The sequence below is a fragment of the Somniosus microcephalus genome, chromosome 2 (genome assembly GCF_052327205.1).
Source record: "Somniosus microcephalus isolate GS21.2 chromosome 2, FLI_Smic_1.0, whole genome shotgun sequence".
In the NCBI taxonomy this organism is placed as follows: domain Eukaryota; kingdom Metazoa; phylum Chordata; class Chondrichthyes; order Squaliformes; family Somniosidae; genus Somniosus; species Somniosus microcephalus.
Genome location: NC_140988.1, coordinates 5,670,015 through 5,686,094, shown reverse-complemented (window position 1 = coordinate 5,686,094; position 16,080 = coordinate 5,670,015). Strand labels below are relative to the sequence as shown.

Genomic DNA, 16,080 nt, shown 5'->3' with positions numbered 1-16,080 from the left:
CTCTCTTTCTTCTCTCTCTTTCTCTCTCTCTTTCTCTCTTTCTTCTCTCTTTCTCTCTCTCTTTCTCTCTCTCTTCTCTCTTTCTTTCTCTCTTTCTCTCTCTCTCTCTCTTTCTTTCTCTCTTTCTCTCTTTCTCTTCTCTTCTCTCTCTCTCTCTTCTCTCTTCTCTCTTTCTCTCTTCGCTCTCTTTCTCTCTTTCTTTCTCTCTTTCTCTCTCTCTCTCTTTCTCTCTCTCTCTCTTTCTCTCTCTTTCTCTCTCTCTCTCTTTCGCTCTCATTCTCTCTCTCTCTCTTCTCTCATCTCTCTTCTCTCTTTCTCTCTCTCTTTCTCTCTCTCTCTCTCTCTCTCTCTCTCTCTCTTTCTTTCTCTCTTTCTCTCTTTGGCAGGAAAAATCGTAGAGCAAGTTATTATCTTAATGGCAAGAAACTGGAAAGAAGTGAAGTACAAAGGGATCTGGGGGTCCTGGTGCAACGAAACTCAAAAGGTTAGTATGCAGGTGCAGCAAGTGATTAAGAAAGCCAATGAATGTTGGCTTTCATTGCTAGGGGGGATAGAATATAAAAATAGGGAGGTATTGCTTCAGTTGTACAAGGTATTGGTGAGACCGCACCTGGAATACTGCGTACAGTTTTGGTGTCCATACTTAAGAAAGGACATACTTGCTCTCGAGTCAGTACAAAGAAGGTTCACTCGGTTAATCCCGGGGATGAGGGGATGGACATATGAGGAGAGGTTGAGTAGACTGGGACTCTACTCATTGGAGTTCAGAAGAATGAGAGGCGATCTTATTGAAACATATAAGATTGTGAAGGGGTTGGATCGGGTGGATGCGGGGAGAATGTTCCCGATGATGGGTGAAACTAGAACTAGGGGCATAGTCTTAGAATAAGGGGCTGCTCTTTCAAAACCGAGATGAGGAGGAACTACTTCACTCAGAGGGTGGTAGGTCCATGGAATATGCTGCCCCAAAAAGCTGTAGAAGCTACATCATTACATAAATTTAAAACAGAAATAGACAGTTTCCTAGAAGTAAAGGGAATTAAGGGTTACGGGGAGCGGGCAGGAATTTGGACATGAGTCTAGGTTCAGATCGGTCATGGTCCTGTGGGTAGCGGAGCGGGCCAGGGCCGTGTAGCCTGATCCTGCTCCTATTTTGTGTGTCTAATTCTGTTAGATTCAGGAGATGGTTCTGTGATAGTGGATTGGCAGTTAGGATCAGATCAGCCATGATCTTATTGAATGGTGGAGCAGGCTCGAGGGGCCGATTGGCCTACTCCTGCTCCTATTTCTTATGTTCTTATGTTCTTATGTTTTTTCTAGCAATACTTGCCTTAACTGCAGCCACGAGTGAACTGACTGAAACACCCGTCACTGACTCGCTCCGCACTTCCAACGCCTTTCAAAATGAATCGGACGCCGTGGAAACAATCTCGCCAGCACAGAGAGGTAGGCTAGAAATAACCTTCGTGCTTTACGCTGGGTTACACCAACTTTTCTTTCGAGGCCAATGTCCGATGTAAACAGCGTGAAAATTCGTAACTTTTGCCTCCCACAGAAACAGTTTTACTTCTTTGAAAAGCTGCACGTAGTGTAAAGCCACATAAATACCGGTTATAGGTAAACCATAATTCAGAACATTACAATTTAAGTCAAAAAAATCCCCTTTCAAAATGTAAATTGGCCTTGTAACCATCCACAGGTGATTCACCAGGTCCACCACTGTACAGCCTGACATCATCAACAATTTGATTCTTATCAAGTTGGGCAAAATGTGAGTTTGGTGTATTGGTACAGCCGTGGCTCAGTGGGTACCACCTGTTCCCTTTGGGTCAGAAGGTTGTGGGTTCAAGTCGCATTCCAGAGACTTGAACACAGAAATCTAGGCTGACACTCCCAGTGCTGCACTGTCGGAGGTGCCGTCTTTCAGATAAGATGTTCAACTGAGGCCTTGTCTGCTCTCTCAGGTGGACGTAAAAGATCCCACGGCCACTATTCAAAGAAGATCGGTGGGGGGGGGGCGTTCTCCCCGGTGTCCTGCGACCAATATTTATCCCCCAACCAACATCATTAAAAACAGTTTATCTGGTCATTATCACATTGCTGTTTGTGGGATCTTGCTGTGCGCAAATTGGCTGCTGCGTTCCCAACATCATTGGTTGTAAAGCACTTTGGGACGTCGTGAAAGCTGGTGCCGAAATGCAAGTTCTTTCTTTCTTTGATGCAAAGATGAACAGTTCCGTCCCAGTTTGTGTTTGTGCCCAATACGAGATGTCTAACCTTCGCACGATTGGGGTGGAGTTGTGGATAGATTTTTGCAATGTCAACTCACATGCGCAGGAATTGGGTTTAGGACCCAGCCACCTTAATTTGGACTCTTAAATGGCGGCAGAGGGGGGAATGTTCTACCTGGGCCGGATTCAAAGGAAAGTGCTTTTTTTTCAGAGGAGGTAAAGATCGGCAGAGTAGCAGCACCGTATTGTTATGTTATACAGTAAACACAAGTAGCAAAATAGAGTCCTAGAGTCATAACAGCACAGAAGGAGGCCATTCGGCCCATCAAGTCCGTGCCGGATGCTCAAGAAGTGCTTCTGAAGATCTTCATGATTCTTCTTTACCCAGAGAGTGGTGAGAATGTGGAACTCGCTACCGCAGGGCGTGGTTGAGGCGAATGGTACAGATGCATTTCAGGGGAAGCTTGACAAACACACGAGGGAGAAAGGAATAGAAGGATTTGAATATTAAGGGAATCAAGGGATATGGGGATAGATGCTTTGCATGATAATGCCACTGTTAGAAGGTTTTAGAAGTCTCTGTGTTGATAAGGTTTTCAGGTCAATAGCATCATGACGTGGAAAAGCACCATTGCCTGATGGGTGACTAAAGATATTTATAGCACCTTCAGATGCTAATTGCATTCTTGGATGATGATGATGAGAAACATCAGCACCACCAACAACAACAACTTGCATTTCTGTAGTGCCTGTAATGCAGTAAAATGTCCCAAGGTGCTTCACAGGAATTATTATCAAACAGAATGTGACACTAAGGAGATATCAGGACAGGTGACGGGTAAGTTTTAAGGAGCATCTTAAAGGAGGAGAGAGAGGTGGAGAGGTTTAGGTAGGGAATTCCAGAGCTTGGGGCCCAGGCGGCTGAAGGCACGGCCGCCAACGGTGGAGCGATTAAAATCAGGGGATGCTCAAGAGGCCAGAATTGGAGGAGCGTGGAGATCTCGGGGGGTTGTGGGGCTGGAGGAGATTACAGAGATAGAGAGGGACGAGGCCGTGGAGAGATTTGAAAACAAGAATGAGAATTTTAAAATCTGCAATTCCCTCCTTAAACCTCCCTGCCTCTCTCTCCTCCTTTAAAACCTACCACTTTGACCAATCTTATGGTCACCTTTTTTTAATTCATTCACGGGATGTGGGCGTCGCTGGCAAGGCCAGCATTTATTGCCCATCCCTAACTGCCCTTGAGAAGGTGGTGGTGAGCCGCCTTCTTGAACCGCTGCAGTCCGTGGAGGGTGTTCCAGGATTTTGACCCAGCGTCGATGAAGCAGCTGAAGATGGTTGGGCCTAGGACACTTCCCTGAGGAACCCCTGCAGCGATGTCCTGGGGCTGTGATGATTGACTTTCAACCTCCACAACCATCTTCCTTTGTGCTAGGTATGACTCCAGCCAGTGGAGAATTTTCCCCCTGATTCCCATTGACTTCAGTTTTACTAGGGCTCCTTGATGCCACACTTGGTCAAATGCTGCCTTGATGTCAAGGGCAGTCACTCTCACCTCACCTCTGGAATTCAGCTCTTTTGTCGATGTTTGGACCAAGGCTGTAATGAGGTCAGGAGCCGAGTGGGCCTGGTGGAACCCAAACTGGGCATTGGCGAGATCCTGGAGCATGATGTGTCTTTGTTGTTGTTGTGTAAGAGAGAGGGAGTATTTATTTTTGGCAGCACAGGAAGTATTTGGCTTGGGTGGTTATTTCAAGACCTGTATCAAAATGGGGAGTTGAGCGTAGACAGAGATACGATTTATATTGCCATTTAGGCCATGCACCCGCCCAAGAAATGGAGTGACAGAGAGACCAGAATCATTCCCAAATGTTGCTAATTTTAAAAATGTAGACCGTCTATTGGGATTAGGATCAAACTCCTGCTTCAAGGAAGCTGGTTGTTCAGTACACCTGACGGACGTTGAAATATTTTGCCCTGAATCTGAACCCAGTGGTGACTGCAAGGTGTAATTACAGCTGTGTACTGCTTTAAACATGTGGCGTAACACTTGAGCAAGTTAAAGGATTCTCTTTGCTGTACACCTCATGCTCTAGGAACTCGCCATCATATTAATTACATGCCAGCGCTGTCAGCATGACACAACGCAACAGCGAGAAGCACTTGGGCACTAGAAAAATATTTCATGCGTCAGAGAGTGGTGAACCTGTGGAATTCTCTACCACAGAAGGCAGTTGAGGCCAATTCATTAAATATATTCAAGAAGGAGTTGGATATATTTCTTAAGGCTAAAGGGATCAAGGGATATGGGGAGAAGGCAGGGACAGGGTACTGAATTTGGATGATCAGCCATGATCTCATTGAATGGCGGAACAGGCTCGAGGGGCCGAATGGCCTACTCCTGCTCCTATCTTCTATGTTTCTATGTCACATGATGTTTCTTAAAGAGCAAGTACAGGGAACTTTGCCAGAGTGGGGGCTCAAAGCAAGGGGTGCAGTTTGTAGGGAGCACGGGGCAGGAAATTCTGGGCACTCACTCCCTGATTTTCTGTCCATTTAATTCAATACGTCTATGATTTGCTGACCAAAAGTTGACCTCTGAGTGTTGGTTCGTTGCTGGGAGCACCCAATCAAGGAATGAATTTGAATTTATAAAGCACCTTTCATGGCCTCGGGACATCCTAAATTGCAGCCAATTAAGTACTTTTTGAAATGCGGTCACTGTCATAATGTAGGAAACGCGGCAGCCAATTTGCGCACAGCAAGCTCCCACAAACAGCAATGAGATAATGACGGATAATCTGTTTTTTACTGATGTTGGTTGAGGGATAAATATTGGCCCCAGGACACCAGGGAGAACTCCCACTGCTCTTCTTCGAAATAGTGCCCGTGGGATCTTTTCACCCATCACTCCCTGTGCTCGCTGACCTACGCTGGCTCCCCGCCTGGCAACACCTCGATTTTTAAAATTCTCATCTGTGTTTTCAAATTCCTCCGTGGCCTCGCCCCCCCTCCCTATCTTTGTAACCTCCTCCAGCCCCACAACCCTACGAGATCGCCGCGCTCCTCCAATTCTGCCTCTTCAGCATCCCCGATTTCCATCGCCCCACCATTGGCGGCCGTGCCTTCAGCTGCCTGGGCCCCGAGCTCTGGAATTCCCTCCCTAAACCTCTCCGCCTCTCTCTCCTCATTTAAGATGTTCCTTAAAACCTCACTCTTTGACCAAGCTTTTGGTCAGCTGTCCCAATGTCTCCTTATGTGGCTCGGTGTCAAATTTTGTTTGATAATCGCTCCTGTGAAGCGCCTTGGGACGTTTTACTACGTTAAAGGCGCTATATAAATACAAGCTGTTGTTTTTGTTGATTCCTGAATTTAATTTTGTTCATTTGACAGGAGATCACAATATACCAATGGCTGTAAAAATAAAACAGACTTGTCAGGAAATTGACCAAAGTTATTGTATGAACGGGATCTGCAAGTACCATGAAGAACAGGATCAGATCAACAGACATCGCATTTGTGTGTAAGTCTGCGAGAATTTTTATTTCTTTTAAATCACCTTAAATGCTGAGAGTTGAAGTCCTACTGGAAGAGGAAGTCGGTCAGTTTCCCTTCAGGATTTCCTGGACATCCAGGAATTAAAGATTAATCTCCCGGACACTGCAGCGAGCAAACACCCAGTGAGAAACAGTATATGGGCATCATTATTTATTTTAAAAAGTCTTTGAACACTTGCATTTCTCCAGCTCCTTTCACGACCACCGGACGTCCCAAAGCGCTTTACAGCCAATGAAGTACTTTTTGAAGTGTAGTCACTGTTGTAATGTAGGAAACGCGGCAGCCAATTTGCGCACAGCAAGCTCCCACAAACAGCAATGTGATAATGAGCAGATCATCTGTTTTAGTGATGTTGGTTAAGGGATAAATATTGGCCCAGGACACCAGGGAGAACTCCCCTGCTCTTCTTCAAAATAGTGGCCATGGGATCTTTTACATCCACCTGAGAGAGCAGACGGGGTCTTGGTTTAACATCTCAGCCGAAAGACGGCTCCTCCGACAGTGCGGCTCTCCCTCAGTACTGCCCCTCCGACAGTACAGCTCTCCCTCAGTACTGCCCCTCCGACAGTGCAGCTCTCCCTCAGTACTGCCCCTCTGACAGTGCGGCTCTCCCTCAGTACTGCCCCTCCGACAGTACAGCTCTCCCTCAGTACTGCCCCTCCAACAGTGCAGCACTCCCTCAGTACTAACCCTCCGACAGTGCAGCTCTCCCTCAGTACTGACCCTCCGACAGTGCAGCTCTCCCTCAGTACTGCCCCTCTGACAGTGCAGCGCTCCCTCAGTACTGCCCCTCCGACAGTGCAGCACTCCCTCAGTACTGACCCTCCGACAGTGCAGCGCTCCCTCAGTACTGCCCCTCCGACAGTGCAGCGCTCCCTCAGTACTGCCCCTCTGACAGTGCAGCACTCCCTCAGTACTGACCCTCCGACAGTGCGGCGCTCCCTCAGTACTGCCCCTCCGACACTGCGGCGCTCCCTCAGTACTGCCCCTCCGACAGTGCGGCGCTCCCTCAGTACTGCCCCTCCGACACTGCGGCGCTCCCTCAGTACTGCCCCTCCGACAGTGCGGCGCTCCCTCAGTACTGCCCCTCCGACACTGCGGCGCTCCCTCAGTACTGCCCCTCCGACACTGCGGCGCTCCCTCAGTACTGCCCCTCCGACAGTGCGGCGCTCCCTCAGTACTGCCCCTCCGACAGCGCTGCGCTCCCTCAGTACTGCACTGGGAGTGTCAACCTAGATTTTGTGCTCAAGCATCTGGAGTGGGACTTGAACCCACGACCTTCTGAAAAAAGTGCTGTTTGACTGATCGAACAGACTGAAGAGGCAAGCGTGATTCTGCACAGTCAGTGGGGTGCGGTTGTAGCAAAAGACCCAGAGGGGAGATGAGGAGAATTTTTTTTACGCAGCAAGTTGTTGTGATCTGGAACGCGCTGCCTGAAAGGGCGGTGGAAGCAGATTCAATAGTAACTTTCAAAAGGGAATTGGATAAATACTTGAAAAGGAAAAATGTGCAGGGCTGTGGGGAAAGAGCCGGGGGGTGTGGGACTAATTGGAGAGCTCGTTCAAAGAGCCGGCACAGGCACGATGGGCCGAATGGCCTCCTTCTGCGCTGTTTATATTCTGTGGTTGTCTATTGTGATTGGCTGCTCCATGCAGCAGCACGATCGAGATTGGGAACTTACTGGCGTGGAGGAATTGCGAGGGAAAACCTTTAATTGCCTCTGCGCGCTGCTTGGGAATTTACAAACACCACTGTTCAACAAAGCACTTTTTTTTGGTTCTTTGTGGTTGAAGTTCCTGTTATTTGTAGCTCACTAGTTAACGTGTCCGTGTCAAATTCCCGTGTTGATAGATTGTCAACTTTGCTAAAATATTGAAAATGGAAATTTGTTGCAAGTGGTAAAAATCAGAGCGCTGAGTAATTTCAACCCCCATTCGAATACTCCTTTCCTCACATTTCACCATCTCCCGTCTGTAAAGGTGCCATGTAACACGTGTCTAACATTGCAAGTTACCTGGGGTAGCTTGCTGTGTGGGGAATAATTGAATCCCCTTTTTATATAGAAACAGAAAATACTGGAAACACTCAGCAGGTCAGGCCGCGTCTGGGGAGAGAGAAACAGAGTCAACGTCTCAAGTCGACAACCGTTCGTCAGAACCCCTTTTATACTAAAAGAAAATACCGCAGATGCTGGAAATCTGAAATAAAAACAGACAATGCTGGAGATACTCAGCAGGTCAGGCAGCACCTGTGAAGAAAGAAACAGAGTTAACGTTTCAAGTCGATGACCTTTCGTCAGAACTGGAAAAAAGCAGGAAATGGAACAGATTTTTAAGCAAGTGTAGGGGCTGGGAAAGGGGGGAGGGGATGAAAGAACAAAAGGGAAGGTCTGTGATAGGATAGAAGGCTGGAGAGGTTAAGAGACATTAAGAGATATTCAAGGCGAGAGGAGATGGTAATGGGACAGGTTAAGAAACAAAGGATGGCTCTCGATGAAGTGTAAATTGCGCTGGCAGAATGAAAGACAGCTGGCCTGTGGGAGAGAAGAGAAAAAAACAGACCAAGAGAGTGGATAAAATATATATGATAGGGGCCGAGGTTATGATCTGAAATTGTTGAACTCTATGTTGAGTCCAGAAGGCTGTAAAGTGTCTAATCGAAAGATGAGGTGCTGTTCCTCGAGCTTCTGTTGAATTTCCGTGGAACAATGCACGAGGCCGAGGACGGTGAGGTCTGAGTGGGAATGGAGCGGAGAATTAAAGTGACAGGCCACCGGGAGCTCGGGGTCGCACTTACAGACTGAACGGAGGTGTTCCGCAAAGCGGTCACCCAATCTGCGTTTGGTCTCCCCTTTTTATACTGTTGTACAGAGCTCTGATTACACCCCCATCTGGAGCGACTGTGTTCAGTTCTGGGCCCCGCTCCTCAGGAATGATATATTGGCCTCGGAGGGGGAGCAGCGCAGATTCACCAGAATGATACCGGGGCTAAAAGGGTTAAATTCCGAGGACAGGTTGCACAGACTAGGCTTGTCTTGACTTGAATATATAGAAGATTAAGGGGTGATCAAAGGAGTTGATCAGGTAGATAGAGAGAAACTATTTCCTCTGGTGGGGGGGAGTCCAGAACAAGGGGGCAGAACCTTAAAATTTGAGCCAGGCCGTTCAGGGGTGGTGTCAGGAAGCACTTCTTCACACAAAGGGGAGTGGAAACTGGAACTCTCTCCCCCAAAAAAAGCTGTTGAGGCTGGGGGTCAATTGAAAATGTCAAAACTGAGATCGATCAGATTTTTGTTGGGTAAGGTTATTAAGGGCCACGGAACCAAGGCGGGTGGATGGAGTTAAGATACAGATCGGCCATGATCTAATTGAATGGTGGAACAGGCTCGAGGGGCTGAATGGCCTCCTCCTGTTCCCATGTTTTGCAGCAACCAATAGCAACAAAGCGAAATAAAATGACACAAACAACACTTTGGTTTTTAAATTCAATTGTGTGAACCTCTTGGGTTTTCTTTTCTAGTTGTAAACCAGGATACACGGGAGAAAGGTGCCAGCACATGACACTAAGCTCTCACGCGACACAGGAGTCGGAACGATACTTGTACATTGCAGTGGGGATTGGGATCGGATTGCTGCTCAGTGCGTTCGCTGTCATTCTCTATTACTGTGTTCGAGAAAGGTAAGCCCAGTGACAGAGTAAAGCTCCTCTTAAATGAGCTGACTGTTTTCAAAAAGACTTGCATTTCTCCAGCGCCTATCACAACCTCGGGATGTCACAAAGCCCTTCACAGCCGATGAAGTACTTTTTGAAGTGTAGTCACTGTTGTAATGTAGGAAACCTCTGACAGTGCAGCACTCCCTTCCCTCAGTACTGCCCCTCCGACAGTGCGGCGCTCCCTCAGTACTGCCCCTCCGACAGTGTGGTGCTCCCTCAGTACTGCCCCTCCGACAGTGCGGCGCTCCCTCAGTACTGACAGTGCGGCGCTCCCTCAGTACTGCCCCTCTGACAGTGTGGCGCTCCCTCAGTACTGCCCCTCCAACAGTGCGGTGCTCCCTCAGTACTGCCCCTCTGACAGTGTGGTGCTCCCTCAGTACTGCCCCTCCGACAGTGCGGCGCTCCCTCAGTACTGCCCCACCGACAGTACGGCACTCCCTCAGTACTGTCCCTCCGTACTGTCCCTCCGACAGTGCGGCGCACCCTCTGTACTGCCCCTCCAACAGTGCGGTGCTCCCTCAGTACTGCCCCTCCGACAGTGCGGCGCTCCCTCAGTACTGCCCCTCCGACAGTGCGGCGCTCCCTCAGTACTGCCCCTCCGACAGTGCGGCGCTCCCTCAGTACTGCCCCTCCGACAGTTCGGCACTCCCTCAGTACTGCCCCTCCGACAGTGCAGGGCTCCCTCAGTACTGCCCCTACGACAGTGCAGCACCCCCTCAGTACTGGAGTATCAGCCTGGATTTTTGTGCTCGAGTCTTTGGAGTGGGATTTGAACCCACAACCTTCATGACTCAGAAGGCGAGAGTGCTGCCCACTGAGCCACGGCTGACACTGACAGGGTTACAGGGAGGGAGGCGGACAGGGGGATCTGTTTTGGGGATTGCCCTAGCAAAGAGGCGGCACTGGCAAACGGTCTCTTTCGTGTGGGGTAAACCTCTACTGTTGAACGTTTATCATTCTGACAGCGATTGTATTTGTTTTCAGGTGCCAGCGATCAAAAACAACGTATAGCAAGTGTTCCGTCGAGGCAAGAGTTTGACCCTCTGTGAGACTGATGCTGATGACAACCGGCAAACGAATTCTCAGCGGTCTTATTACCGAGCAGCATTACCTTTTAGAGAAACCCACACTGGCACCAAGTACTGAACTGGAAGTGAACTCTGGGCATCCACATCACCACACAAACACAGTGTATTTTCCTAACTATGGAAGAATGTAACACATTACCAAGCGTCGCCTATAAGGTCCCATGGCCTTGAGTTCCTTGAATGCAATGCAGCGATGTTTAACAACAACAACAACTTGTATTTATACGGCACCTTTAACGTAGTAAAATGTCCCAAGGTGCTTCACAGGAGCGATTATCAGACAAAATTTGACACCGAGCCACATAAGGAGATATTAGGACAGGTGACCAAAAGCTTGGTCAAAGAGGTAGGGGTTTTACGGAGCGTCTTAAGGGAGGAGAGAGAGGTGGAGAGGTTTGGGGAGGGAATTCCAGAGCTCAGGGCCCAGGCAGCTGAAGGCACGGCCGCCAATGGTTCAGCGATTAAAATCGGGGATGCTCAAGAGGGCAGAATTGGAGGAGCGCAGAGATCTCGGGGGGGTTGTGGGGCTGGAGGAGATTACAGAGATAGGGAGGGGCGAAGTCATGCAGGGATTTGTAAACAAGGATGAGAATTTTGAAATCGAGGTGTTGCTTAACCGGGAGCCAATGTAGGTCAGCGAGCACAGGGGGTGATGGGTGAACGGAACTGGGTGTGAGTTAGGACACGGGGCAGTGAGCACAGGGGGTGATGGGTGAACGGGACTGGGTGCGAGTTAGGACACGGGGCAGTGAGCACAGGGGGTGATGGGTGAACAGGACTGGGTGCGAGTTAGGACACAGGGCAGTGAGCACAGGGGGTGATGGGTCAACGGGACTGGGTGTGAGTTAGGACACGGGGCAGTGAGCACAGAGGGTGATGGGTGAACGGGACTTGGTGCGAGTTAGGACACAGGGCAGTGAGCACAGGGGGTGATGGGTGAACGGGACTGGGTGTGAGTTAGGACACGGGGCAGTGAGCACAGGGGGTGATGGGTGAACGGGACTGGGTGTGAGTTAGGACACGGGGCAGTGAGCACAGGGGGTGATGGGTGAACGGGACTGGGTGTGAGTTAGGACACGGGGCAGTGAGCACAGGGGGTGATGGGTGAACGGGACTGGGTGTGTGTTAGGACACGGGGCAGTGAGCACAGGGGGTGATGGGTGAACGGGACTGGGTGTGAGTTAGGACACGGGGCAGTGAGCACAGGGGGTGATGGGTGAACGGGACTGGATGTGAGTTAGGACACGGGGCAGTGAGCACAGGGGGCGATAGGTGAACGGGACTGGGTGTGAGTTAGGACACGGGGCAGTGAGCACAGGGGGCGATAGGTGAACGGGACTGGGTGTGAGTTAGGACACGGGGCAGTGAGCACAGAGGGTGATGGGTGAACGGGACTGGGTGCGAGTTAGGACACGGGGCAGTGAGCACAGGGGGTGATGGGTGAACGGGACTGGGTGCGAGTTAGGACACGGGGCAGCAGAGTTTTGGATGAGCTCAAGTTTACGGAGGGTAGAATGTGGGAGGCCGGCCCGGAGAGTGTTGGAATAGACAAGTCCAGAGGTAACAAAGGCATGGATGAAGGTTTCAGCAGCGGATGAGCTGAGGCAGGGGCGGAGACGGGCGATGTTACGGAGGTAATATAAGCCAATATGTAAATAATAATAGGCTGGATTACACTCTACATATCTCCCCCCGCCGCCCCCCCCCCCCCCCACCCCCGCAAACAGAAATCTGTCCACCCAGATCAGACCTCTGATAGGTTTGTTTCCCTGGTCTGTACTGAGCTAGTTGATTTAAGCCGGGTTGCCTGAAGGGGCCACGGGATTCCTGGCCTGGGGCTGGTGAAATTCAGCCACACCAGATTGGAACCCATTCCCAATCACTGTCCGGTGATTCTGCTCGAAACTACGCACGTGGGGCATGACAGGTGAGGTTGAGCTGTGAGGGCCAAGGGTTGATTCCCCGGTCGGCGCTGAGTTAGCGGGCTTACAGATGCAGGGCACGGGTAGCGGTGTTTCCAATTGACCTCTTTCCTGGACTTAGGGAGAGTGCAGGGACAAAAAAAACCCACCACCATGGTTCTTGCTACAGAAAGCTGGAGAGGGTGTATGTAACACAACTGTCCTGACATTAGCAAGGAGCACTCAGGGTGTTGAGTGAGGACAGGCTAGAACATCAGGAACAGGTGGAGGCCATTCAGCCCCTTGAGCCTGTTCCGCCATTCAGTGAGATCAGGGCTGATCTGTATCCGAACTCCATCCACCCACATTGGTTCCCTAACCCTTAATACCCTCGCCCGACAAAAATCCATCGATCTCAGTTTTGCCAATTTCAATTGACCCCCAGCTTCAACAGCTTTTTGGGGGAGAGAGTTCCAGATTTCCACTGCCCTTTGTGTGAAGAGGTGCTTCCTGACATCACCCCTGAACGGCCTGGCTCTAATTTTAAGGTTCTGCCCCCTTGTTCTGGACTCCCCCCACCAGAGGAAATAGTTTCTCTCTCTCGACCCCATCGACTCCTTTAATCACCTGAAACACCTCGATTAGATCACCCCTTAATCTTCAATACTCGGCGGGTATGTGGAGCTCGGCCATATCTCTTCGCATGGTCGAAAATCCCGCTGACACTCATGGGCAGAAACTTTGCGATTCCGCTCTGCTGCCGTAAGAAAGGCGGAGCTGGACTTATGTGCGACACAGTTACGTGCCAGTCAGAATTCCCGGGGTCAGACTCTTTAAGTAAAGCGGGTGGGCCGCTGGTGATCGAAGCGACAGAGCAGGGACGCTTGGTGTGGGAGGGTGAAAATATCAACAGTGTCAAACCTGGGGAGCAGGTCCAGCAACAACAACAACTTGCATTTATATAGCGCCTTTAACGTAGTAAAACGTCCCGAGGCGCTTCACAGGAACGATTATCAAACAAAGTTTGACACCGAGCCACTTAAGGAGATATTAGGACAGGCGACCAAAAGCCTGGTCAAAGAGGGAGGTTTTAAGGAATGTCTTAAAGGAGGAGAGAGAGAGAGGTGGAGAGGTTTAGGGAGGGAATTCCAGAGATGAGGGTCTCGACAGCTGAAAGCACGGCTACCAATGGTGGAGCGAAGGAAGTGGAGGGCAGAATTAGAGGAGCGCAGAGATCTTGGGGAGTTGTGGGGCTGGAGGAGGTTACAGAGATAAGGAGGGGGGCAAGGCCACGGAGGGAGTTGAAAACAAGGATGAGAATTCTAAAACTGAGGCAGAGGAAATGATGAAAGATTGGTGCTTTTCCAGAAAGGCTGCTTTACTGACAACAGCTGACCGTTGCTGAGACCTGGCGTGACACCCTTTAAGATTCAGGTGGTCCTGTTTGGACCGTCTGCAAACAGGCATAACATTGCGTTTGTGTGGGGCGGCGGGGCGGGGGGGGGCGCGGGGGGGCACCAGGAGCTGGGAGTTCCGTCAGCTGCAAGTACTGACTGCCCTCCGCAGTAATATCCCAGTGACGATCTAAAGGGCGGGGGGCGGGGGGGGGAGGGGCGAAGGGGCACCTCTTTGAGAGGATCGTGCCTCAATTCCCACCTCTGCTATCGTGCCCTAGATCCCTCAACCATCGTGTGGGTTTTCAAGGGACGCCCCACTTGGATGATTGTACCTGCTGCCTGAGTCCACACCTTCCGGTGAAGAGGGGAGAGGACTGGAGCCTGCTCTGAAGTTTAAGCGACTAGCTCAATGACCGGATTACTCTGAAGCCTTCTCACCCTTCCGGAGAAGTCCCGTCCTCTGTCCCTTACAGTCTCAGGACTAGCTGCCCGACCACAATTACCTGAAACGTTAACTCTATTTCTCTCTCCACGGATGCTGCCTGGCCTGCTGAGTGTTTCCAGAGTTTTTTGTTGTTATATCAGATTTCCAGCATCCGCAGTATTTTGCTATTATATCAAATTGAAGTCCGTGGTAGCGGTGCAACAAACAATATACATTGTTGATATTTATTCGTTAATGCAAATAAATTATTTTTTATCCTATTGTATAATCCACTATGCATCAGGTTAAATCTATTGCTGTAAAAACTATATTTCAATATATTTCTAATAACATTTTTACAAAGTTGATTCTGTTTGAATGAACACTGTTTATATCGGTGGAAGCTGTATCTAGTTCTAGTTTTTGGGCTCTGTGCAGTTTTGAAAGAAGGGCATTTCTGCAACAATATATTTTTAAAAATTCATTGGACGTCGCTGGCAAGGCCGGCATTTATTGCCTACCCTGAGTCGCCCCTTGAGAAGGTGGCGGTGAGCCGCCTTCTTCTTGAACGGCTGCGGGTCCCGTGTGGTGGAGGTGCTCCCAAAATGTTCTTAGGGAGGGAGTTCCAGGATTTTGACCCACCGACGAAGAGGGAACGGCCGGTATACGTCCAGCACTAAATTGGTTGAGGAGACAGACTGTTGGTCCCGTCGTTCACTGATGTCCCAGACGCCTCCTTGCCTGTGCCGCGCTGTGCCGCGCTGTGCTGCCTGTGCTGTGCCGCGCTGTGCCGCCTGTGCTGTGCTGTGCCGTGCTGTGCCGCGCTGTGCCGCGCTGTGCCGCCTGTGCTGTGCTGTGCCGCGCTGTGCCGCGCTGTGCCGCTATCAGCTCGCACTCCCAGCAAGTCACGGCGCAAAACAATTGTGAGATGAAGGGTGCGGGAGGAAGAAAGTCCAACTATTGGCTTAACGAGATGCCCCGCTCCACCAACTATATCTGCTGAATTTTTCGTCCGCTGTGGTCGATCTCTGCTGACAGATGTCACTCCAGGTTAGACAAAGAAAATCATGTCTTTTGAATCAAAATCTGTTTACTGGGAGCTTCAATTAGTCAGACAGGGAACATCCGTTTATTCCGCTTGTAGACCAGAGAAGCGGATGTTTTACTAGCAGAAATCCTGAAGTGCATCGTAACATTGACCAAACTGCGTCACAAAGCCAGATGAGTCAGGCAAACCCACACACTCACATTCCCAGATTGCAATATAAGAGTCAACATTTGACCCGACTCTGATAAACATCCGTAAAAACAGACATTACAAAGAGGTAATTTGGTCTCTGTTTATCATAGAATCATAGAATGGCACAGCACGGAAGGAGGCCATTCGGCCCATCCAGTCTGCGCCGGCTCTTTCGAAGAGCAATCCAGTCAGTCCCACTCCCCCGCTCGTTCCCCATATCCCTGCAACTTTTCTCCTTCAAGTATTTATCCAATTCCCTTTTGAAGGCTGCTATTGAGTCTGTATCCACCGCCCTATCAGGCAGCGTATTCCAAATCCTCACCACTCGCTACATAAAAATGTTTTTCCTCATGTCGCCTCTGGTTCTTTTTGCCAATCGCCTTAAATCTGTGTCCTCTGGTTCTCGACCCTTCCATCACGGGAAAGAGATTCTCTTTATTTACTCTGTCTAAACCCTTCATGATTCAGACTCATTTGTGGAAGGTTTTTGGTATCTGCTTTGTGCTGCTTGATGTGGGTATAATGTG

At 49.8% G+C, this 16,080-nt stretch overlaps 1 protein-coding gene across 2 annotated transcripts in view; it reads left to right on the top strand.

Annotated features, from left to right (window-relative positions):
• epgn (epithelial mitogen homolog (mouse)) overlaps positions 1-10,763 on the top strand; it is an 11,573-nt gene extending 810 nt beyond the window's left edge. The window contains exons 2-5 of one of the 2 annotated variants that reach the window (XM_086003347.1): positions 1,321-1,418; positions 5,579-5,754; positions 9,309-9,467; positions 10,488-10,763. In XM_086003347.1, the coding sequence (XP_085859473.1) occupies positions 1,321-1,418; positions 5,579-5,754; positions 9,309-9,467; positions 10,488-10,542 (488 nt within the window). In that variant the 3' untranslated portion in view covers positions 10,543-10,763. Of the gene's footprint in view, positions 1-1,320; positions 1,447-5,578; positions 5,755-9,308; positions 9,468-10,487 lie in introns of both variants that reach the window. The other variant, XM_086003355.1, reaches the window with a different exon arrangement.
• Positions 10,764-16,080: the final 5,317 nt, after the last annotated feature.